The following is a 24,189-nucleotide window of genomic DNA, read 5'->3' on the forward strand; positions in this document are numbered from 1 at the left end:
CTACTGCCTCATCCTTCTTAACATGACCATGATTTCTGTGCTACCCAACTCTATGGGAAGAGCTCCTTAATAATAATCCTAGTTTCTTCTTTGAGTGTTCTCTGCATATTCCCACTTTTTGGATATATGTCGACTGCTGTCACTCAAGGGTGCAGCCTTCTACTAGTAATGCCTAGTAGAGTGCTCATGTCCCCCTCCCAACTCCCCTCCTTCCCCCCCAGCTTTGAGCACATTCTGAGAGTGGAGCTATAAAAGAGGGTGTAGCACTGGTCACCTCAGTTTCTTCGAGTCACTGGCCATACGTGAATGTGAACCTTCTTGGGAGTCAAGATCCTTACCAAGGTGTCTTACCTTTTTAATTGTTAGATAGTTAGGTGTAAATAGACTGCTCTACATCATCTTTAAACGTGAGGATAGCTAACTGCCTAGCCAGTTTCACTTGTAGGATAAGAGTTCACTCTTCACCAAGAATCCACCTGATGAGCATTGCAGACTGATAATGCCCTATTAAGGAGGACCATAATGGTGCTGAGCATGCACTGAGAGCACCGTTTGTTGTCTCTAGTGCATCTTCAACACTGATAGCTGCAGTGATAGCTGTCTGAAGACAAGCATGGCTATGCTCGTCCGCTTTTCCCTACCTAACAAGGTCAAGGAGTGAAGAACTTCTGCTTGAAAGGGATAGACTTTTTAGCTCTAAAATGGATGGAGGATTGGAGAAAATGAAAGAAACAAGATCAACAGCTAGCTCGCTAGATCTCTTGTAACCTTTCAAGAGAAGAATTCTTACAGCTGCCTTCAGATATCCAAGGCAATATTATCCACCTTATTCTTCATCTTCATATTTCAACAAAGGCAGACAACACTACCAACAGCAACAGCAATCCTCTGCTTCTCAGCAGCAATATAAAGGATGTCCCTTTAAATCCAAGATGAGACAAAAGAATTTGTCCTCCACTTCTTCTTTCCTTACAATTAAACTTCAGGTTTGACATGAAGATGGAGAGCCACAAACCCAGCCTTAATTCTCTCCCCCTAACCGTTGGTGAATGTTTATGCCATTTGGGCACTATAGTTTTGGACACTATGAAACACAGTTGTATGATCCAGTTTGAGAATCTCCCTCCATACCAATCTGCCCTGTCAGGATCCCTCTTCCAATTCAGTGTTAAGAACAAAAATCAACGCTCCACTAAGGAAGAAAGTAATAGAAGAGATTCCAGTAAATCTGAGAAATCGGGGTTTCTACTCCTGCTATTTCCTAATTCCTAAGAAAGATGGAGGTCTTTGTCCAGTCCTGGATCTGAAGAGGCTAAACCGATAGATCCAAAGGTTTCACATCAGAAAGTTAACTTTAGGATTCATTATCCTTTCCTTGTCCTATTTAGATTGGTTTGCTGCTCTCTATCTCAAAGTATCTTACTTTCATATTTTGATAAGCCCGTTACATGGGAAGTACTTTAATTTTGCCATAGGGCATTTCCAAGATGGGTGTCACACCTTTGACTTTTCTGCTGTACCCCAAGCCTTTACAAAGTGTCTATCTGTACTGGCAACTTTTCTGAGAAGATGGGATTTTTATTTTACCATATTTCAGTGATTGGCTCCTAAAAGCAGCTGCCAAAGATGAAATGAAGGGAGTCACTCAATTTCCATGCTCTCCATTAGAAAGGTTGAGATTTTTGATAAACGAAAAGAAATCTCTATTGACGTTTCTCACAAAATATCCTTTTCATAGGAGCACTTGACTCTAGAATGGCGAGAGCTTACCTTCCAAAGGAGAAATTCCTGAAGATGAAATCTACCATTCAGTCTCTACTTTAAAGTCCTTCTCAGAATGTAAAGTTCTTCCTCTCCCTACTGGGTCTCATAGCACCACCACATATGTTACCCCTTACGTAAGACTAAGAATGAGACCCTCCCCTTCAGCACTGATTGGCAAGAAACTTCAGACCTGCAGTACAGGATATGAATCGAATACTTAACATTCCAACAAGCTTCCAGAAAGCTCTTTTGTGGTGGATGAACCAGGAACACGTACGGCGGGGGCATGAATGTCAGCCTTTCCTCTCCTTTCATGATAATTACAACAGATGCCTCTAAAACAGGATGGGGTGAACATCTCAGCAGTCATTTAACAAGAGTTCTCTGGAATCATAAAGGTGACCCTCTGGCTATCAGTGTCCTGGAGTGAAGAGCAACTCATTTGGCGCTCAGATCTTTCCTCCCTCAGGTGCAACTATCTGTGGTTCAAATGGCCATGGACACTATGACAGCAATGTACTATGTGTACAAACAGGGAGGAGCCTACTCCTCACTGCTTTGCAAGGAGGCTTTGATGACTGGTGTATTCTTCACCAGAACTGTCCAGTTGCTTTGCATGTGGCACAATCATTCAACCAGTTAGCAGACCAATAAAGTAGAGACTCTTCCCAGATGCAAGAATGGTACTTCTTCAAGATTGTGATCCAGGACATTTTTTTCTCTTTGGGGTGCTCCAAAAATAGACCTGCTTGCCACAAAATTCAGCACCAAGTGCTATTGCTTTTGTTAAAAAGTGAGCATATACTTCTGCCCTTGAATAGATGCATTCCTCCGCAGTTGGGGTGCAGATCTACTGTATGCTTCTCCACCATTCCCTTGAAGGTTGAAGGACTCAGCAAGGATTATATTGATCACCTCTGCATGGCTGAGACAACAGTGGTACATGGACTTGCTCCTTCTTTCCAAAGGGAACTGCAGGTGCTTACCTGTGTCTCCAGACCTTCTGTGATAGCAGCATGGGAAAGTACCACCTAGATCCACTTTCACTGCATCTAACAGCGTGGGCACTAGGGCTCTGACAGAAGTAGAGAATTGCTCTCTATTGGTGTACATGTTTTACTTAACGCTAGAAGATGGTCTAGGAAATGTTACCATTTAAAATGGAAAAGATTTTCACTGTGGGTATCTGTTAAGGTTATTGATTCTGAGTCGGCTCCTATTCAATCCATATTAAAGTATTTGCTGTTACTGAAGAATAAGGGTGTATCTGGTACATCACTCATGGTACATCTAGCTGCAGTTGCGGCTTTTTATATACCAGTAGATAGTCAATCTATATTCTTGCATGATGATACTGAGGTTTCTGAAAGGCTAAATCGTTATCCCCTGTGAGACAGCCTGTTCCCTCATGAGATCTGGACTTAGTGCTAGCAGACCTTGTCTCCACCCTTCGAACTTTCTCTTCTTGCTCTCTATTACATCTTCTGACTAAACTGCATTTGTTATAGCGATAATGTCAGCCAGGAGGTTTAGCGAACTTCATGCCTTAATGACTCACCTTCCAGTTACAATTTTTCATAAAGATAAAGTAGTTCTTCATCCTCACCAAAAAATTTATACAAAAAATAATTTCTTATTTCCCTGTCAGTCAATCCATTACTCTTCCAGACTACATTCAAATAAGGGCAAGTCAAAGCTACACTGTTTGGATGCTAAGACTGTTACATTTCTATTTCAGTAGGACTATAGATTTTAGATCTTCATGCAAGCTTTTCTTTTATACATGGATACCTGTAAATGAAATCCCATTTCCACACAAACTGATCTCGCTGGGTCAGACTGTGTATAGTAGAAAAGGGATAAAAATGCCTCATGGGTTCCCTTGCTCTGCTGAGAGCACACTCCACAAGAGCAATGGCTGCTTCTGTTGCATGTTTCAAGCATGTCCCACTAATTGAAAATTGTAAAGCAGCCCTGTGGAGTTGAATACAAATGTTTACCTCAATCAGATGCCCGGTTAGGTAGCTTGATACTGCCTTCCTTGTTCTAATTAGGACTCCTTACCCACCATGCATCTTTCAGGATATACTGACTACACTGTCCCGAGAATGGGAATTTGCAAAGGACACTCAGAGAAATGCAGGTAACTTACTTGTCACCAAGATTCTTCAAGATGGACTCTGCATATTCACACTCTTTCTCCTTCTTCCCCTCTTCTGCGGAGCTGTAACTCCTCATGGCTCTACACTACCAGTGAAAGGAATTGAGGCAGCAACTGCCACTATGCCTCCTTTTCTAGCCTCGTGCTCACTGAGGGGAGGTGTGGGAGGGGGCATGTGAGTGCTCTGCTACTAGCAGAAGGCTGCACCATTCAACGGCTCCAGTTGATGCATATCCCAAGAGTGGAGATGTGCAGAGTCCCTCCCAAAGAACCTTGGTTACAAGTAAGTAACCTTCATTTACTTTTTGAACTGGGGCTGTATAGCAAGGACTCTTCCCATAAGCAGCACAGGTGGGAGGCAGGCATTGCTCATATATAAAGCACTTTATGAAGATGTAGTTCTACTTAATATTTAAAAAAGTAAAATAGTGTATCATCATAACGGGGCAGAGTCCAGGTTGTATATTCAACCTTAACATTTGCTTTGCCTGACTCCGGCTTAGCTGTGCAGCCTTAACATTGCCTTATTGTAACTTTTTGCATTTAATTTCTTAAGTTTTTTAAAGATAGAAGCTTTAAAAAAAATAATAAAAAGGCCCAATTCTAAAACCAACCAGGACCAGTCAACACAGAGTCCCAGGTGTCTGCTAATACTGAAGACTAGGTACACATTTCCAGACCTGCACATATCCGTGTCTATAATACTGTACTACACCCTGTGAGGTGCCCCACTGTCAGCAGTGTTAAAACATTCCTGGGCAAAATTTTGCTCTCACTTGTACCTATGTAAAACCAGACTGATTCCACTGAAGTTAATGGATTTACTTCAGATTTACACCAGTGTAACTCAGAACAGAATGTGACTCATATAACTTTAAAACATCAGAACCATACGTGGCTTAGCACATCCATCTCTGTGAGATTTACAAAACAAGCCAGACTTGAAGGAAATCAGTCCAGTAGCTTGAGTGCTACAATCATTTATCAAAGGGGTAGCCGTGTTAGTCTGGATCTCTAAAAGCAGCGAAGAGTCCTGTGGTGCCTTGTAGACTAACAGACGTTTTGGAGCATGAGCTCCAATTGGAGCATACATCTGACGAAGTGAGTATTAACCCACGGAAGCTCATGCTCCAATACGTCTGTCTCTAAGGTGCCACAGGACTCTTTGCTGCGTTTGCAATCATTTATGTAAGCAAACCAGCTGCCTCCTGTTACCCAGCTTTGAAACATGCTGACTTTCTGAACTGTCTCCCATTGAGTGTGCACCTCCTGGCTTAATGAAAAATAGCTATTGCCTGTGCTCAGTGCACGGTTTGGCTTTATTTAAACCGTTATTTTCAAATCAGCTGAAGTGTCTACTCATTCCTAAGGACTAGAGCCAACTGCAGGAGTCAGACTTTGGCCATTTTGGGTGTTCCATGAGATGGTTAGAATTTTCAAAGCAGCAAAAAGTGTATTTTTCCACACCTATAACTCAAATGCAGAGAAAGGGATCTTAATGAAACTCCCTAGACAAACTGGACACAAACAAGGAGTTTCAGCTCAGTGTCTTGGGTAAATTTCTCAGAAGTATCTTAGCACGTGAAAAAAGGAGGCTAGAATGGAAGCTGTTTTTCAACCTTAATGTACAGTTCTACCCTCCTACTGTAGTCCCCTGTCTAGGGCCATCTGACTGCCCCCCCTCACAGGAGCTTCTCGGTACCAGTATGCCCTCTTCCAGGACCAGCAAACTGCCCACATAATGCAGCTCCTCTAGGGATCAGTATAACAACCCTCAAAATGCATCCCTTTGGGAACCACCTGACCTACCTTGAAGATGATACAGTGGCTGCCCATAAGCAAAGGAAACAAGCTCCAGAGAACAGATAAATATACAGCTGGGTGTCATAGACGGGGATGTAGGTTGTCAGAGCAGGAGTCAGAAGCTAGGAAGCAGAGACCGAGTCAGGAGTCAAGCCAAGAAGGAGGTGTAGAGCATGGTCTGGAACAAGTCAGGTGGTCAGGAATGGGACAAGAAGGCAGAAATCAGGAATAGGGTAAGGCCCAGGAGCCAGGCAAGAGGGAGCTTCCAATGTAGCAGCCATCCAGGAATTCATCTAGTTGTTCACACAACTTCCTGTGCCTCCCGTCTTATATAGTGAGTCCGAGCTAATTGGAGAAGCCAGATGTCTCCTCCAATTGGGAGCTTTGTGGGCAGTGACTATGATAAGCAATGTTCTACCAGCCCATACTTGCTGCTGGTACTAGCAAGCTGCTGGATGGTGGCTGTGGTCTGGGGACCTGCAGACCCAGGTTCAGAACCCATGATCCTTCACACTGGGGCAATTGATGATTCAACTCCAGCACAAGAAACTTCTAGTTCTTCTTCGAGATGTGTTGCTCACATCCATTCCAGTTAGGTGTGCGCGCGCCGCGTGCACGTTCGTCGGAGACTTTTTACCCTAGCAACACTCGGTGGGCCGGCAGGTCGCCCCCTGGAGTGGCGCCGGTATGGCGCCTGATATATACCCCTGCCGGCCCACCCACTCCTCAGTTCTTTCTTACCGCTGTGTCGGTCGTTGGAACTGTGGAGCACGGCATAGCTGTCCTCCACCTCCCTAGCGTTTCACTCTTCTGCAGTTTAGTGTATATAGTTCTGTTATTATAGTAATAGTTGTAGTTATAAAGTTACTTAAGTGTAGTTTGTAAATAGTTATACAGAGGATCGGGGGTTCGCCCATTTTCCTCCCCGCGGTGCCGGGGCCCATGCCCGGTTCACCCGGCTTTAAGCCTTGTGCGGCCTGTCATCAGCCGATGCCCACAGGAGATCCGCATCACTCCTGCCTGAGGTTCCTTGGCGAGTACCACCTTGCGGACAAGTGTCGGATCTGCAAGGCGTTCAAGCCCCGAACGAAGAAGGAGCGGGACAGTCGCCTGAAGCAGATCCTGATGGAGGCAGCGCTGACTCCCCCACCGTCGGCACCGACTCCAGCACCGGGGCCAAGTGTCGCCTCTGCTCCGGACCGCCCGGCACCGGCAAAGGCTTCGACTTCCCGCTCGGCACCAGCCCAGCACCCTAGCCGACACCGCTCCCTCTCCCCGAGGAGCAAGAAGCACAGGGCTCCTGCGGTGCCTACAACTGCACCGCAGTCGGAGCGTGCCTCCAAACCTGACCACCCGGCACCGTCATCCACCGCGGCACCGAGCTTCGTCGCACCGTCGACTCCGGCTCCTCAGGGACCGTTGAGTCCGGTGCATCTCAGCTCCCCAGTGAGAACAGCGGTTGAGCTCGTCGCACCCTCCACGCCGGAGACCTTCTCCGTTGCACGCGACCTCATCGTTATGACAGAGCCCGAGCTGCCCCAACACCTGGCACCGCCGGTGCGGGTTCTCCAATCGATGGGCAAGCCCGCCATGGTGCAGCCGCATTCGCCGGGCACTACTGAGCATCGGTCCCGTTCCAGGTCGAGGGACCACTCTCAACGACGCCGCTCGAGATCCAGACGCCGCTCGCAGTCCCGGGACCGCTACCTGTGGCACCGGTCGTACTCGCGGCACCGTTCAAGATCCCGGTCACCGTCGTACTACTCTCGGCACTGGTCTAGATCGCGGCACCGACGTTCCTACCGCAGCTGATCCCGGCACGGCAGCGTACGGCACCGGTCGACCTCCCGGCACCGAGCTAGTAGCAGGTCCCGGTCCAGATCAAGGTACCACCATGACTCCCGGTACCGCTCGCCGGCACCGCGCAGCGACGTCAGGGTGCGCAGAGGCCTGTCGCAGTCATCGACGGCTCCTCCATGGCCTTCAAGGCACTCGTCCACTTCTTCCCAAATGGACAGCGCCTCTTACGGGGGTTCAGATATGCAGGTCCACCCAGACCAGGGACCACCACAATGGTCCTTTTGGACGCCCTGGGCATACAACCAAGCCCAGGGCGAACCTTCGGGCCCCGCTCGCTCCGGCCAATCGGAGCATCGGGCACCGGAGGCCACGGTCAGCCGGCCCCCCCCTCAGGTATGGAGGAAGTCCCTATGGATCCCCTGGCGCAGCAGGATGCTCAGGAAGTGGAGGTCCCTCTGGACGAGGCTTCAGTTCAGGAACCACTCCTCCCTGGGGTGTCTTCTTTCTCGTCCCCAGATGAGGCGGTTGCGGGCACATCTTCATCAGGGCCCCCGCCGATTGATCTCCGGGCACACCAGGACCTTCTGAGGCGAGTTGCCCAGAACATAAACCTTCCTGTCGAGGAAGTCCCGGAAGTGAAGAACCCAGTGGTAAGCATCCTTTCTGTGGAGGCACTGACCAGGGTAGCCCTCCCCTTCATCAAGTCGATCCAGGCGAAGGCGGACACCATCTGGCAGTCTCTGGCCTCCATTCCACCCACTGCCCGCGGAGTGGAAAGGAAATATATGGTACCATCCAAGGGGTATGAGTACCTCTGTGTACACCCCGCTCCCTGCTCCTTGGTGGTACAGTCAGTCAGTGAGCGGGAACGCCACGGCCAACAAGCTCCTGCGCCAAAATCCAGGGAAGCCAGGCGCATGGACTTCCTGGGCCGCAAGGTGTACTCCGCGGGAGGCCTTCAGCTCCATGTGGCGAACCAGCAAGCCCTCCTGAGCCGTTACAGCCACAACACCTGGGAGGCTGTCGGCAAATTTACGGAGCTGCTTCCTCAGGACTCACGCCAGGAATTTTCATCTCTCCTGGAAGAGGGCAGGAGGGTCGCCAGGACCTCCCTACAAGCGTCCTTAGATGCCGCAGATTCGGCAGCAAGAACACTGGCATCGGGCGTAGCCATGCGCCATATATCGTGACTGCAGTCTTCCGGACTACCGCCGGAGCTACAGTACACGATTCAGGACCTGCCATTCGATGGGCAGGGCCTTTTCTCTGAAAAGACAGATCCCAGGCTACAGAGCCTGAAGGATAACCGAGTCATCATGTGTTCACTGGGAATGCACACGCCGCAGACTCAGAGAAGGCCATTCCGGCCCTATCATCAGCGCACTTACCCCTCGCCTCGCCCCAGACAAGATTTCAACCAGAGGCGAGGTCGGCCGAACCGTAGACGTCAACCAGGTCCTCAAAGGGGTAATACTTCCGGGTCCGACAAGCCACCGCAGGGACCCAAGGCAAACTTTTGAAGGTGCGCCTGAGAGCAGCTTACCAATCCCTTCCCTGGATCCACTTCATTTCCTCAACCGCCTCCGCCCCTTCCTGCCGTCATGGTCCCAGCTAACCTCGGATCGTTGGGTCCTGCGCACGGTGCAGTTTGGTTACCATCTTCAGTTTATTTCTCCCTCCCCCATCCTCCCTCCTCGTCCCTCTTCAGGGACCCCTCTCACGAGCAACTTATCCTCCAGGAGGTTCACAAGCTCCTGCTCATTGGAGCTATAGAGGAGGTGCCAAGGGAGCTAAGGGGCAAGGAGTTTTATTCCCGGTACTTCTTAATCCCCAAGTCAAAAGGGGGCCTTCCACCCATCCTGGACCTGCGAGGACTGAACAAATTCATCAAAAAGTTCAAGTTCCGCATGGTAACCTTAGGAACCATCATTCCCTCCTTGGATCCCGGAGATTGGTACGCCGCTCTCGACATAAAGGATGCATACTTCCACATTGTGATCTTTCCCCCGCACAGGCGGTATCTTCGCTTTGTGGTAAATCAGGACCACTACCAGTTCACAGTCCTCCCCTTTGGGCTCTCCTCGGCCCCCCGGGTATTCACCAAGTGTATGGCGGTCGTCGCCGCTGCCCTGCGCCGTCGTCGTATCCATGTCTTCCCTTAACTCGACGACTGGCTCATTCGAGGCACGTCGGAGGCGCAGGTGACCGGGCACATCACCATCATCAGGGAGCTGTTTGCGAGCCTAGGTCTGACCATCAACCCGGACAAGTCCACTCTGGTGCCTACGCAGAGCATAGAGTTCATCGGGGCAGTGCTGGACTCCAACCTCGCGACGGCCAGCCTCCCCCGGCACCGATTCCAAGCCATAGTGTCCATGGTCACAAGCCTGCAGGCCTTCCCGACCACGTCTGCTCGAACATGCCTCGCTCTCCTGGGGCACATGGCCACATGCACCTTCGTCACCAGACATGCAAGACTCCGCATGCGTCCGCTGCAGACCTGGCTCGCGTCGGTCTATCGACCAGGCAGGGATGCCATACATACAATCGTAACGATTCCACCGATTGTTCTAGGTTCCCTAGGCTGGTGGACAACGCCCTCCCAAGTGTGTGCGGGCCTACCGTTTCACGCCCCTCAGCCCTCAGTGTCCCTGACAACGGACGCGTCATCGCTGGGCTGGGGCGCGCACCTGGGGACCCTGCGTACACAGGGTCTATGGTCACAGAGAGAGTTGACTCTTCACATCAATGTGCGGGAGCTATGGGCAGTTCACCTAGCATGCCAGACATTCCAACGCCATTTGCACGGCCGTTGTGTTGCGGTATTCACGGACAACACAACAGCCATGTATTACATCAACAAGCAGGGCGGGACCCGGTCCTCCCCGCTGTGTCAGGAAGCAATACGTCTGTGGGACTTTTGCATAGCCCACTCTATTCATCTAGTGGCCTCCTTTCTCCCGGGAGTGCGGAACACCCTTGAGGATCACCTGAGCAGATCCTTCCTGTCCCACGAATGGTCCATCCGTCCGGACGTCCTCTATGTCGTTTTCCGAAGGTGGGGGTTTCCCCAGATAGGTCTGTTCACCTCCAGATTGAACAGAAAATGCCAGGTGTTCTGCTCTCCACAGGATCGCTCCCTGGGCTCCCTGTCGGACGCGTTCCTCATTCCGTGGACGGGTCGTCTTTGCTACGCCTTTCCACCCTTCCCTCTCGTCCACCGAGTCCTGATCAAGGTCCGGAGAGACAAGGCCCGCCTCATCCTGATCGCTCCGGCGTGGCCGCGGCAGCCTTGGTACACCATGCTGCTCGATCTGTCCCTGGCGAATCCGATTGCCCTACCTCTTTGGCCGGACGTGATCACACAGGACTTCGGCAGGATGCGCCATCCGGATCTACAATCCCTCCATCTGTCTGCATGGCTCCTGGCTGGCTAAGCCAGTCTGAGTTGCGCTGTTCCAATGCAGTACAACAAGTGTTGTTGGGCAGCAGGAAGCCTTCCACGCGGTCAACCTACCTAGCGAAATGGAAACGCTTCTGCTGCTGGTGTAGCCAGCACGGCCACGACCCACTCGCCGTGCTAGTCCCCACCATTCTGGACTACGTGTGGTCTCTCAAGCAGCAGGGCTTGGCGATCTCCTCTCTGCGCGTCCACCTCGCGGCTATATCCACCTTCCATCCAGGCGAGGCTGGCAAGTCCGTGTTTTCTCACCGGATGGTGTCTAGGTTTATCAAGGGCCTGGAGCGACTATACCCTCAGGTCAAACGGCCTGCCCCTACTTGGGACCTGAACCTTGTCCTGACCAGGCTCATGGCGTCCCCCTTCGAACCCTTAGCCACATGCTCGCTGCTGTACCTGTCCTGGAAGGTGGCCTTCCTAGTCGCTATCACGTCGGCTTGGCGAGTCTCGGAGCTTCGGGCTCTGACCGTGGACCCTCCGTACACGGTGTTCCATAAGGACAAGGTACAGCTGCGACCGCACCCGGCGTTCCTCCCTAAGGTCGTCTCCGCCTTCCATATTAACCAAGACGTCTTCCTGCCAGTCTTTTACCCGAAGCCGCATTCATCCCGAAGAGAGCAACGGCTCCACTCCTTGGATGTCCGAAGGGCCCTCGCGTTCTACATTGAGAGAACTAAACCCTTCCGACGTTCACCACAATTGTTTGTGGCAGTAGCGGAATGAATGAGAGGCATGGCAATCTCCTCCCAGCGTATCGCATCCTGGGTCACGTCCTGCATCAGGACATGCTACGACTTGGCCCGTGTGCTAACGGGGCCCCTTACGACCCATTCTACCAGGGCTCAAGCTTCGTCGGCCGCATTTTTGGCTCACGTCCCCATACAGGAAATCTGCCGTGCGGCCACATGGTCTTCTGTACACACCTTCGCATCACACTATGCGCTGGTCCAGCAAGCTAGAGACGATGCCGCTTTCGGTGCAGCGGTTTTACAGTCTGCAACGTCTCGCTCCGACCCCACCGCCTAGGTAAGGCTTGGGAATCACCTAATTGGAATGGATATGAGCAAGCACTTGAAGAAGAAAAGACGGTTACTCACCTTTGTAACTGTTGTTCTTCGAGATGCGTTGCTCATATCCATTCCACACCCGCCCTCCTTCCCCTCTGTCGGAGTAGCCGGCAAGAAGGAACTGAGGAGCGGGCGGGCCAGCAGGGGTATATATCAGGCGCCATACCGGCGTCGTTCCAGGGGGCGACCTGCTGGCCCACCGAGTGTTGCTAGGGTAAAAGTTTCTCCGACGAACGTGCACGCGGCGCGCACACACCTAACTGGAATGGATATGAGCAACACATCTCGAAGAACAACAGTTACAAAGGTGAGTAACCGTCTTTTTCCGTTAAGTAACGTGTCAGCACAGGACCCGCTCTGGGGATGCACTTGCACCAAAGCCTCTGGGAAGCTGTGACTGTTGGGGATGCATACACCCTATCTTGTTCTACCAAATGTTCTAGCAGAGGTTATATAGCCACATGGCCTACCACTACCCCTTCTCTTTCTAGCCACCAAACAGCCAGGTTGGAACTTCCTTGCTCCCTTCCTAACACACATTGCCCTGCCTGCAGTTCTCTGTCAGGCCTGTCTTTGTATTTCTAGGTAGTACTTCAGATGGCATGAGAGAATCAGGTGGAACCAGGTAATTCCCACTGCCCCGTTCCCTTGCTGCTATCACACCCTCACCAATGAGATGGTCTCAGAGAATGGCTCTCCTGGCTGATTGTATTTCAGGACAGGGGCATCTGATACAATATGTGGCAGCGTGTCAAATGTTTGCTGGTGGGGAACTGCACAGTTCCACTCAAAATCCTGCCTGCTGATGTATATCCTCTACTCCTGGACAGAACATTTCTCAGTCCTGTGAAGTGCTGTCTCCCTTTCACATCCAGTGAAGCTGCTGTGTCTCTGACTGCCTTGGTCTTGCTGGGATCTGCTTTCAGCCTCCTTGTTGTGAGCAAGCGTTGCATGTACATCACTTCTCGCTGTGTGAAATGATTTGTTTTCTGGGATCAGTTTTACATTCTTGTCCCTGCCTAGTTGTAGAAAAGGTTGTAGTTTTCTGTCATGGTCTCATTTAGCTTCTGTACCATTGCTCCCTTCTCCTGCAAGGGGATGTCATCTGCAGTTATTTTCAACCTGGGCCGTCCTTCCCTCATTTGGTGTTTCTCTGGAACACCTCTGGTGCTGGGCTTGTGCCCATCTGCATGTACAGCCATCTATAGCCACCTACTGCTGTTGCAAAGGGTGTCAGCATGCTGGGCTCTTATCCAGGTGTCTGCGCCATTCCTCCCCTCACAGACCATGAAGATGCTGGCATTGGAAAGTGCAGGCAACATGTCATCAGTTGTGGACAGTGGCTGTTGGCATCTTCATAGTGCCCAGTCCAGTGAATTTGGGCCTGAAGTCCCCTTTGCCACCCTCATGCTGCTTCCCCAGGCCATGCTGGCCTCTCCAGGTGCTGTGCTGCCCCTGTTTGCAAGCTGAGGTCCCTGGTTCGCACTGGCAGCTGCTCCACTGCAGAGAACGCACTGCTCAGGTGCTGCCACCATGCATTGTTCACAAAGAGAGATGCTGAATGCAGGTTGGGTTAAGCAAGTGGAATTTCATTAAACTGTGTAGAACTGGAGGAGGGTGAGAGAAGAGTGATCAGAATGATCAAAGCCTGGAAAAACTCTCAGAGAGAGATTGAAAAGATTTAGATGTTACTTTACAGAGGAGACGAATGAGATGGGGTACCATTAAACATATATGAAATACTAAATGGTTTAGAGACGAGAGACTGGGAACTTCTGTTCTTGTCACATAGCACAAAAAAGGGGGCATGCAATGAAATGAAAAGGTGGCAAGTTCATAATAGATGAAATAGTTCTTCACAACGCATGATTAAACAGTGGAACTCATTGCCACCGTGTGTCTGTTTTAGAAAGGTTCTTATGCCAACCTCATCACCATGGTCTCTGAGCACTTTCCAGCATGCTTTAAGCAACGTGATTAACTCCTGTCACATGTGGCTGATTCCCTCTCATCCTCTCCCCAGGGAGAGAATTTGTGTGCAGTTGAGTGGGTTGTTTCGACAGCGTTTTGTTTCACTGAGTTTTCTATTTTTTTTCTTTCTTTTCTTTCTTTTTTTCTTTATTGTGCATATAATTCTCACTGTCAGTGAGGTCAAGAATTTAGTGAGGTTCCAAAATGGATTGAGCGTTTCTATGGCTAACAGGACTAGCCATTGGTAGAGCAGCTATTTCTAACACATTGTGGCAGGGGTGCATAACTCTGTGCTTTAGGGCTTAAAACTCTAATGATTGGAGATCATAATGAGAGCTTCCTGGGGATCAGATTATCCCATATCTGCTACTGGGGGATTCTCAGACCTCCTCTGAAGCAGCTAATGCTGGTTACTGAACTAGTCAGGCAATTTCTATGTTGCTGAGGAGACTCTGTTCTAGTTGTAGTTCCCTCAGGGCTGACAATGTCATGTACAAGGTGGTGGAAAACCAGGGGGATCTGCCATGGGAAGGAGGGCCTGTTGGGTGCCAGCATGGTGGTGTTTGAGGTTAGCATAAGCCGTTGTAATGCACCACTCCTTGCCATATGTACCCGTCTTTGGCCTGGTGGGGAAGTGTGGCCGGTTTTCTGCATGCCCTTTAATTTGGAAGGGTCAATGAGCCTCTGTGGATAAGCCAGAATTGTGGACCTTTTGAGTTCCATAGATCTGTGAGAGCTCAGACCACAGCGTGAATGTGCAAGAAACGGACTAGCCTCTGGGCTGGTCTACACTACGGGGGAAAATCGATCTCAGATACGCAACAAGTCGAAGTATCTAAGATCGAATTACCGTCCTCACAGCTCGGGATCGATGTCTGCGGCTCCCCATGTCGACTCCGCAACTCCGTTGGGGTTGGTGGAGTTCTGGAATTGGTATAAGTGCGTTCGGGGATCGATATATTGCATCTAAATGAGACGCGATATATCGATCCCCAAGCAATCAATTGCTACCCACCGATACGGCGGATAGTGAAGATGTAGCCTCTGACACTCTCTATATCAACATCTCATCCAAAGAGCAGGTGTAGGATGTGACCAGCTGTATGGGCGGGTGATGACCTGCCAGAGTCCTAAGAAAGCAAGCAATGAAATAAATTTGGGAGGTTTTGCATCTGATGCCTTGTTGATGTGGATGTAGAAGTCCCCCAAGGCAACAAGCCATGGGTGTTTCATTACCAAGGTCACAATCAGGGCCTTTATGAGCCATGCAGCCTTTGGCAGCCTGTACCTAAGAACTAAGTCAGCATTCACTGTGTTTCTGGTTTCTACCGTTGGGTGGGTGAATTTAAATGATTTGGTTTTACCTGTCTCTCTTTTGGATCTAAAGTTGGAGGAGAAGAATCCTGTTCCACCTGCCCCCCTGCACTTTCGTGGCTTGTGATGGGCTCAGCAGCCTGGAGGTGACAAGAGGGGCTGGCTTGGGGCTCGGTGTCATCCTGCCAGGTCTCAATGCAGGCTGCATTGTGAGCTTCATCAGTCATAACAGCATAGACTGCTGTCTGTTTGCTGACCACCATCGGTTTGTGTTCTTGGGACTTTGTAGCCCCTGCCGTGTGTATGTCTAGGCAGTGGCTCTGAGTAGGGACTAGGCAGTAAATATCTGCCATAAGACATCCTATATCTGACATGTCTTTTTTCTCTTGGGCCATTCCCAGTTTGGACTGTGATAAGTGATGAGCTGGGTTGAATCAAGGACCCTTCTGAGTGGTGCTGGGTTTCTGGTTCCCAGAACCTGTGATTACAACAGACCCGTTTGACACTCAGCTAGCTGAGTCCTTGGAGGAGAGGAATCTTGGTGTAGTCTGCTCCAAAGGAGTCATGGTTATGGAGAATGGCATGGCAAGTAGTGGAAGGTTTTTGCCTTCTTCATGTTCAGGTTAGTCTTCAGTCTATGCAAGTAGAAGCTTCTCTCCAACTATTCTTCCAGAGCCTTCAGTCCCACCAGTAGCCACTGGTCACCCTTGCTGCCAGCCACACAAAGGCTGAGGCATGTGGGGCCTTTTGAACATCTTACTCCTTGTGTATTAAAAACAAAATATTTCCTTGTATCAGTTTTAAATGTGTTGCCTTTCAGTGTCATTGTGTATCCCCTGGTTCTTGCATTGTGAGAGAGGGTAAACATGAGTGTCAGATCTGCCCTCTCCAATGGGAGTGCTGGCCCACGGGGATTCCCCAAAGCCCACTCCCAGGAGAAGGTTGTGAGACAATTAGAACACCTTGGATGTAAGCGCTCTTGTTCACCAACTCCTCCGCTAAAGGTGGAAATCATCAGGCACCACTACCCCCGTAATGATTCCCTAATGTGGGATCAGATGACCCTCCTTTCAGATCACTTTGCAGAAGGCCATTGAAGGACAAAGGATGGCCCAACATTCCCTGAAGGCAGCTCTTAACACTTCAGATAAAGCAGCTCCATCTGTTGCTACTGCTGTTACTATGCAGAGAGCAGCATGACCGCAGTGGCAAAGTCATCCTGCAGGTTTGCTGTCTGCAGAGAATACTAACCTTTGGAGGGCCGGAGTTTTTCAATTCCTGCAGGGTTAGACTGGTTCAACTTTGTGATCTTTGGGCATTTATCAAGCATTCTTCAGGAAGCATCCTGACAGTAGGGTACATCCTTCCAATGTCAGAGGCAACCCCAGCCTCCTCCATCTACAAACCACCAGAGGAAAACCTTGCAGCAAGATCTAAATCTCAGACAGAAAACAGTGACTTCTCCTTCCACTTCTGGACTCTCATCATTTGTGACAGAGATTATCTGAAAGCTTCTGACTGGTTCCAGTGAATTTCTTCATCTTTCCTGTCTCTTTTGAAAACCGTTGGCAGCATGCAGTGAATGGGTTTTTGCAGATCACCCAGAAATGCTTTTTTCCATTCAATTCTGCCCCAAACCACTCCCTTTTGCCCTCACTTTTCAGGGATAACTCTTGTGAGAATGTTCTGAGGCTCAGTCACCACCCTCCTTCAGGCGGGGAGCAGCAGAAGTGAGACTTCAGCCCAGCAGTGTCAGGGAGGGAGATTACTATGCCCATTATTTTCTCAGCTCGGAGATGCCAGGATGCCTTCATCCCCGTATGGACCTAAGAGGACAACCCCTTCCCTAAATCCACTGGCCTCCGCTCACCCTCACCTTTGCTACAGTGAGATCACTATAACTACAAAAAGCGACAAAGAGTCCTCAGGCACCTTATAGACTAACAGACATATTGGAGCATGAGCTTTCATGGGTGAATACCCACTTAATCGACATGTATCCGACGAAGTGGATATTCACCCACAAAAGCTCATGCTCCAATTCATCTGTTAGTCTATAAGGTGCCACAGGACTCTTCGTCACTTTTTACAGATCCAGACTAACACGGCTACCCCTCTGATACTTATAACTACAAAGTTCAACATTTTGTCTTTACACTGCACCAAGTTTTCGTGACAGATCACATAAGAAGGCAGGGAATTCGCATCTCCCCATACCTCAGCAATTGGTTGGTGCATGTCCTCACCTAGACCTGAAATCTTGGCAACTGGCAGCATGGTTAATGCAATCTTGATAAGAGGAGTTGAGGATTACTTATTGCAGGTATGAAAGCACCTGCTGGAGAGTAAAGAAAACAGTGACTGGAAAGTCTTACTAAGCTAAGTGGGAAAAGGTTTTCTCACTGAACTGGTTAAAAGCTCAGCACTCCAGTCTCGGCATCTGTCCCTAACATCCTGGATTATTTGTTACTTTTGAAGAAATCTGGATTGAGCCTCTTGAGTTCATTAATAGGACACAACTGTGTCAGCTCACCATGATTCCGGTCAAGGAACCTGTGTTTGGACACCCTCCTGTAAAATGATTCTTAAACAGGTTAGCCAGGCTCTTCCCAGCTGTATGGAATTCAGGTCCCTCATGACTCTTACACTTAGTTTTCACTAAGCTGATGCTCCTTTGCAACCTTTTGGAGGCTGGCTCCTACAGGCCCTTTTCTTCCACCTGAATTAAAGTCAGTGGGAATCTCTCCTATCCTGTGGTGGGAGAATCAGGCCCTATCTTACTTGTTTCCAAAGACTGCATACCTCATACCAATAGCATTAGGCTGGAGAGCCTGCTAACTCCAAGCCGTAGTGGCTAGCCACATGGCCTCCCACTCACTCCCAGCACATGGTATTCCCTGAGGATGAAGGTAGTAGAGCTCGTTCTCCCTGGCCTGCCTCACGTCTGCAAAACATTTCTGTGGTGGAGATAAGCAGCACTGCCAGCTGGAGCTCCACCCATCCCCTTACACAGCATCAGTCTCATGGCCTGGCCTCCAGGTCTGATGCCAATTTGGGAGAGCAATCCTGCAATCGCTTTTGAATGACTCCTCTTCTCACACCCTTCTCTCTGGGGATTTGGTACTGCATATCAGTGTCCCCAGAGCGTGGATGTGTGCCGACAGTGCTCACCTCAGAACATACGTTTGCCCACCAGTAACTGTGGCTCTTTGAGTAACTCAACAGCCCAGATCTCCACCCACCACATTGTTGCAGCATCTCCTAGATTCAAAGTGAAAGGAACTGAGAGGTGGGAACCACCAGGCCTTGTGAAAGGCTGAGTAGAACTGGGCAAAATTGTTATGGCAAATTATTTGCCAAAAATGCAGTTCTTGGTCAACCAAAACTCTTCATGAATTCCGGTTCAATTCAGCAAATACTTTCAGCTGGAAAAAAATGGGTAGCAGGAGGGAATCCTGGAAAAACAAAAACATTTTTATTTTGAAATGATGTTTTGTTTAGAAAATTAGCTAGATTTGATGAGAAAAACTCAACAAAAGCAAACAAAAAACTCAAAAATGAAACATTTAATTTTGGGTTGAACAAAATATTTCATTCAACTCTAAACTATTTTATTTGTTTGTTTGTTTATATATTTATTTATTGGGGGGTTGTTTTGGCAAGAAAAACTGGAAAATTGTCATTTGGGGTTAACATGAAATGAATTTTGGGGGGAATTTTTCCATTCGGCCACTGAACTAAAAACTCAAGTTATTTGCCAACTCTAGTGTTGAGGGAGTGTATGTGGGGACCCCAATGGTCACAGCTGTCCAGAAGGTTCCAGCCCGTGGTGCTTTACACAGAGATATCCCAGTCTGCTCTGATACCCCCAGGGGCAGGTGAGTGACTGCTCTTTCCAACCAAGAAGCCAAAGCTAGAATTGCCCAGGCAGCAACAGAGAGACGGGAAGGGTAAAATGTCACACAGCATCAGAACGAGCTGCACAGTGGCTGTGACCAAAGGGGGGCTCTGTCCTAAGAGCCCCAGGCTATTAATTCTGCCCTTCAGCTGGATTGGCTGCAGGCCTGCACAGTCTCCCATCCCTATAGCTGTGTTAAAGAGGCTGCTTCATCCACATCACACAAAGGTGCATCTGTTTCTCAAAGAAGATTGGGTAGTGAAGGAAGCACCATGGCCTAGCTACGTTCACCCTCACTCCATCCTTTAGCATTTCATCCCAGGATTAGCTGTTATGTTTTGTGTCCGTGGAGCACAGAAACAGAGCCATGGGGTGACTTTGATCACCTCTCTGAACTCTGATTCCAGCCCCAGGTGCACTCTTGCATCTGCCCCACTCCCCGTTAGTGACCTGGTACAGCTTTTAGTGGAATGGGAACATCTGACAAGAACTGACAATCAGCTCTGTTATTGTGCAGTGACTATTCATTGAGCCTCTCCTGGGGCCACCAAAACAGACCTCAGTGCACTGCACAGACCATTCTTCAGTCCCAGGATGTTAGTGTTTCAGTTTAAATACTCTCTTTAATGCTTGCACAAATTATTCTGATCCCAAGGTTAATCCTGGATAGAGGTGGCTGGTTTTCTACCCCCAGCACCAAGCTCTGCCCCCACCCAGGCAGATGTCATGTGCGGTTGCTCACTACCCGCCCACCGCAGCAGGAGGCGTAGAACTACCTGGTGGTGTTAAACAGCTGTAATTGCATTGCATTTCACCCATTCTATCTGGTGGGCCATGCTCCATGATATTGAGATACCCAGACCTGAGCTCGTGGAGCCAAGGATCCAGCTGAGGGATGTCTCGACCCATCCCAGGGGTACCAACCTACCCAGCCTGAGGATCTCTGGACCCACCTGTGAAGTCGAGCTACCTGGCATGAGGCTACCTGGACCCATGGCAGTGGCAGCAAGCTAGCCAACATGGGGACCAGGAGCTGAGCCAGTGAGGCCTTGCTTCTCTGCTCAGGGACCCTCAAAGCAGAATCAATCTGCCATGATTTCCTTCACAGGAACATTCAGAGCTGTGCCACATTGATTCACAACCTGTACCTTTGGCAATGCGAGAACTGGCCTTTCCTCGTGAGTCTGGCGCAGAGCCTGGAGTGTGTACAGCAAGAGAAGTGAACCTTCTCTGGTTCCACCCACCCACCACAAATAGCCACCTAGGAGGAGGGAGGGAATAAACACAAGCAGGAAAGAAAAACATTCTTAAAAGAAGAGGCCTTGACTATAGCACGCAGTGTAGCCTTCAGTGTCATGTAAACCTCACAGCTTCTAGAGGAGCAGGAGGCATGCTCCGCTTGCTCTGTCCATGCCCCTCATTCACGCATTACCCACACGGACGACCTCACACCCTGCATTAATGGGCCAAGAGAAACAGTCAAAATACCTTGTGTGCAACTTGTACCCTACATACCTGAGCCCCAGTACTTAGCTGTCTCACTTCCCCCTGGTGACTCGCACCCTGCTCGATACCACCTCACCGTGCAGGAGCTTTACTCCCATTCACAGCCCATGATACCCCTGATACAACCCCAGCTGGGTCCATCTTCTCCCAGGCTTGGCTCTGCCCTCTGAGATGGCAGAGTGTGCGCAGGAGGTTTCTGTTACTTTCTGATAGCGTGGTGGGATGCCATGTCAAAGGCAGATTTACATCGTTGGCAGGGGAAGCTGCAGAGATGACAGGCTGTGTGGTGAGGAGGCTCGAGTTGTCTCAGCCTGTGACCACGGTGTAATGCAGGAGTCAGGTTAACAAGCTGCAGAAGCTCTGCATGTGTATGTAGGGAGCATCAGGGCCTACCTGGTGGATCTCCACAGGCATCAAGAGTTATTGCACCTGGGCTGCGTTCGAGCAGGATGTGGAGACTTGCAGACACCTATGATACTTCCTCCGGAAACTGCTCTTCAGGGCTTTCCCGAGAATCTTGGCTAAAACACTCCAGGCTTGATGCTACCCCAAGAATAGCATCCCCTTGACTGCTACATAGAACTACTCCTCCAGTCCCAGGCTGACCCTGTTCTCCAGCAGCTGGCTGCTTCCCCCATGTATACTGTATCTGTATGTTCTTGTGTCTCGGGAGCGCCACCTCACCCCTGCCCTTTGCTCTCTCTCTCCCTCTCTCTCTCTCTCTCTCCCTGTATCTCTCTTTCCACAGACTTTTCAGTAGTTTAGGAGAACTCAGCACCATTTCCCAGCGGAGCTCCGGAACCACCTACACAGTTCGACCTGGCAGCCGCTACCCTGTAACCCGACGTACTCCCAGTCCAGTGAAGCCTGCCCTGGATAGGACAGACCCTCTCAGCACCGTGCGGCCCTATGGATTGACACCTCCCACCATCCTCAAATCTTCCAGCCTCTCCATCCCGCATGAGCCCAAGGAGGTGCGCTTTGTGGTGCGGAGCGTGAGTGCTCGGAGCCGCTCCCCATCCCCCTCGCCCTCTCCTGGGCCTCCCCTGCACACTCTGCACCCACCGCGGCCCTTCATGCAGAAACCCCTCCACCTGTGGAACAAATACGATGTAGGGGACTGGCTGGAAAGCATCAATTTGGTGGAGCATCGAGACAAGTTTGAGGACAATGAGATTGAGGGCACACACTTACCTGCTCTCACCAAGGAGGACTTTGTGGAGTTGGGGGTGACACGTGTAGGGCACCGCATGAACATTGAGCGAGCACTCAAACAGCTGGTAGACAGTTGACCATCCTAGGCAGTGCTGGCCTCTTCCAGAGCCAACTTATGGGGGAAGGGGGGCATTTCTACTAGACGAATAAAACCAATTTGATTCTCTTTCTATTCTGACCACTGCACTGAAGGGCGAAGAGCTGAGGAGCGCCCACTCACTCCATACACCCAGAGCCCCAGGTGTGCACAAACACACATGGACACACGCACATGCACACACACGAACACATGCTCAGCCCCTACTCAACCGTGCACCAGCCAACACCGCCTTTGGGAAAAGGAATGTTGCATGAAATACACCCCCTTTTCTGTACTCTTGAAGAGTCAGGCCTGTATAGTGCTTGATGTGCCTTTCCCCAGGGGCGCTGCTGGTGGCAGGAGGCAGTGGGCCCTGCCCGGATTGGCCCATGCTCCCCAGTCTGTGATTGAACTTTGTTCACCTGCGTGGAGCAGGCTGTGGAATGTATTCTGATCAAAGGGCTGTGGAGAGGAGGGGAGTGGTCAGTGTTACTGGTGCAAATTAGGAACCATAGCTCAGGTAGGGTGATGGGGTTGTGAGCTAAAGGGGCTCAGCTGTGTTGCAATGGTCGTTTTGTGACCCAGGAACTGAACTGATCTGTATGTGATACAAGGTGCGCGTTTGTTTGAATGTCAATCGAGTCCCCGTTTCCTGAGCTACATCCTGCCAAGCTGCCACTCACCAGTCCCGCGGGAGTGGCTGACTCTGGTACTCAGGTCAGGGGTCCTCTGTGCACCTGGAGGAGCTGCTGAATAGCATGGGGGTGGTGATGGGAGTCTTGGAGGGGCCATGTGGAGAGTGCAGTGCTGGCACTCACAGCCCCTGATGCCAGCTCAGAGACTGGTGAGGGCAGGCAGGCACCGAGGTGCAGGTCCCTAGGCCCAGCAGTGCAGTGGGAGCAGTGTCAGGGGTTCTGGGAGCAGGCAACCTGTTTCCCAAAGGCTGTGAGCAAAGCCTGCGCTGGCATGCGGGCACCTGGCACTACTGGTGGGCTCCAGCTCAGACAGACCCTAGTGGCCGTGGCAGCAAGCAGGGCCATTCTGATTCAATGGCCAAGATGCAGAGTTAGGAATGCCCTGCAAGGAGAACCGGATCTGCAGCCTCTAGCCAATTGCTGCCCCTTCACTCTAGGCTCCTTCAGCAGCTTCCACCCCAAAGCAGAGCAAGCCTGTTGCCATGCAAACAAGAAACCTGAGATGGCCTTGCCGAGAAAGCCGAGCCTTCGGACTCTGTTCCTTTGCCCTGTTGCCCTGGGCTGCCCTGGTGAGAGAGGAAGTGAAGCTGCATGGATAGAAAGAAGCATGTTTGGGGATGTCTGAGGGAGGCTGGTGGGGAATCAAGCAGAAAATGCTTTGCCAACGTTCAAAGGGGGTGGGGGGTGGGGGGAGTCTTCTTTTGCCTCTTGGTTTGGCGTCTTGTTCCCAAGGGGGACACACTGATGGCTAATATATAATCTCCATGAATTTATGTAGAGCAGCTGATGATCAACAAGAGATGATGCTAAACTCCAGGATTCCCATGCCATCCTAGTCATCCTTATTTTGCATCTTTTTAATCAGCTATATATTTGAAAAGAGAAGAGAAAAAATATCTATATATCTATATCTGTAGCACCTGAGTTTGTTAGCATTTTACTAAATCTCTGTATCTCTAGACTTACTGAGCGGCTCCCTTTCCCTGGGATGCTCGTGACTTGGTGAGTTTAATGACTGACTGAACGAATGTTTAAGTCTTTTCATAGACTCATAGATTCATAGACTCTAGGACTGGAAGGGACCTCGAGAGGTCATCGAGTCCAGTCCCCTGCCCTCATGGCAGGACCAAATACTGTTTAGACCATCCCTGATAGACATTTATCTAACCTACTCTTAAATATCTCCAGAGATGGAGATTCCACAACCTCCCTAGGCAATTTATTCTAGTGTTTAACTACCCTGACAGTTAGGAACTTTTTCCTAATATCCAACCTAAATCTCCCTTGCTGCAGTTTAAGCCCATTGCTTCTTGTTCTATCATTAGAGGCTAAGGTGAACTAGTTTTCTCCCTCCTCCTGATGACACCCTTTTAGATACCTGAAAACTGCTATCATGTCCCCTCTCAGTCTTCTCTTTTCCATACAAAACAAACCCAATTCTTTCAGCCTTCCTTCA

General features: G+C 50.0%; 1 protein-coding gene across 1 annotated transcript in view; it reads left to right on the forward strand.

Annotated features, from left to right (window-relative positions):
* Nucleotides 1-22,036, forward strand: part of SHANK3 (SH3 and multiple ankyrin repeat domains 3) — a 673,138-nt gene extending 651,102 nt beyond the window's left edge. The window contains exon 24 of the mRNA XM_050953559.1: nucleotides 21,493-22,036. Coding sequence (XP_050809516.1) covers nucleotides 21,493-22,036 — 544 coding nt within the window. The remainder of the gene's footprint in view (nucleotides 1-21,492) is intronic.
* Nucleotides 22,037-24,189: the final 2,153 nt, after the last annotated feature.

This window comes from Gopherus flavomarginatus, chromosome 1 (assembly GCF_025201925.1).
Source record: "Gopherus flavomarginatus isolate rGopFla2 chromosome 1, rGopFla2.mat.asm, whole genome shotgun sequence".
Lineage (NCBI taxonomy): Eukaryota > Metazoa > Chordata > Testudines > Testudinidae > Gopherus > Gopherus flavomarginatus.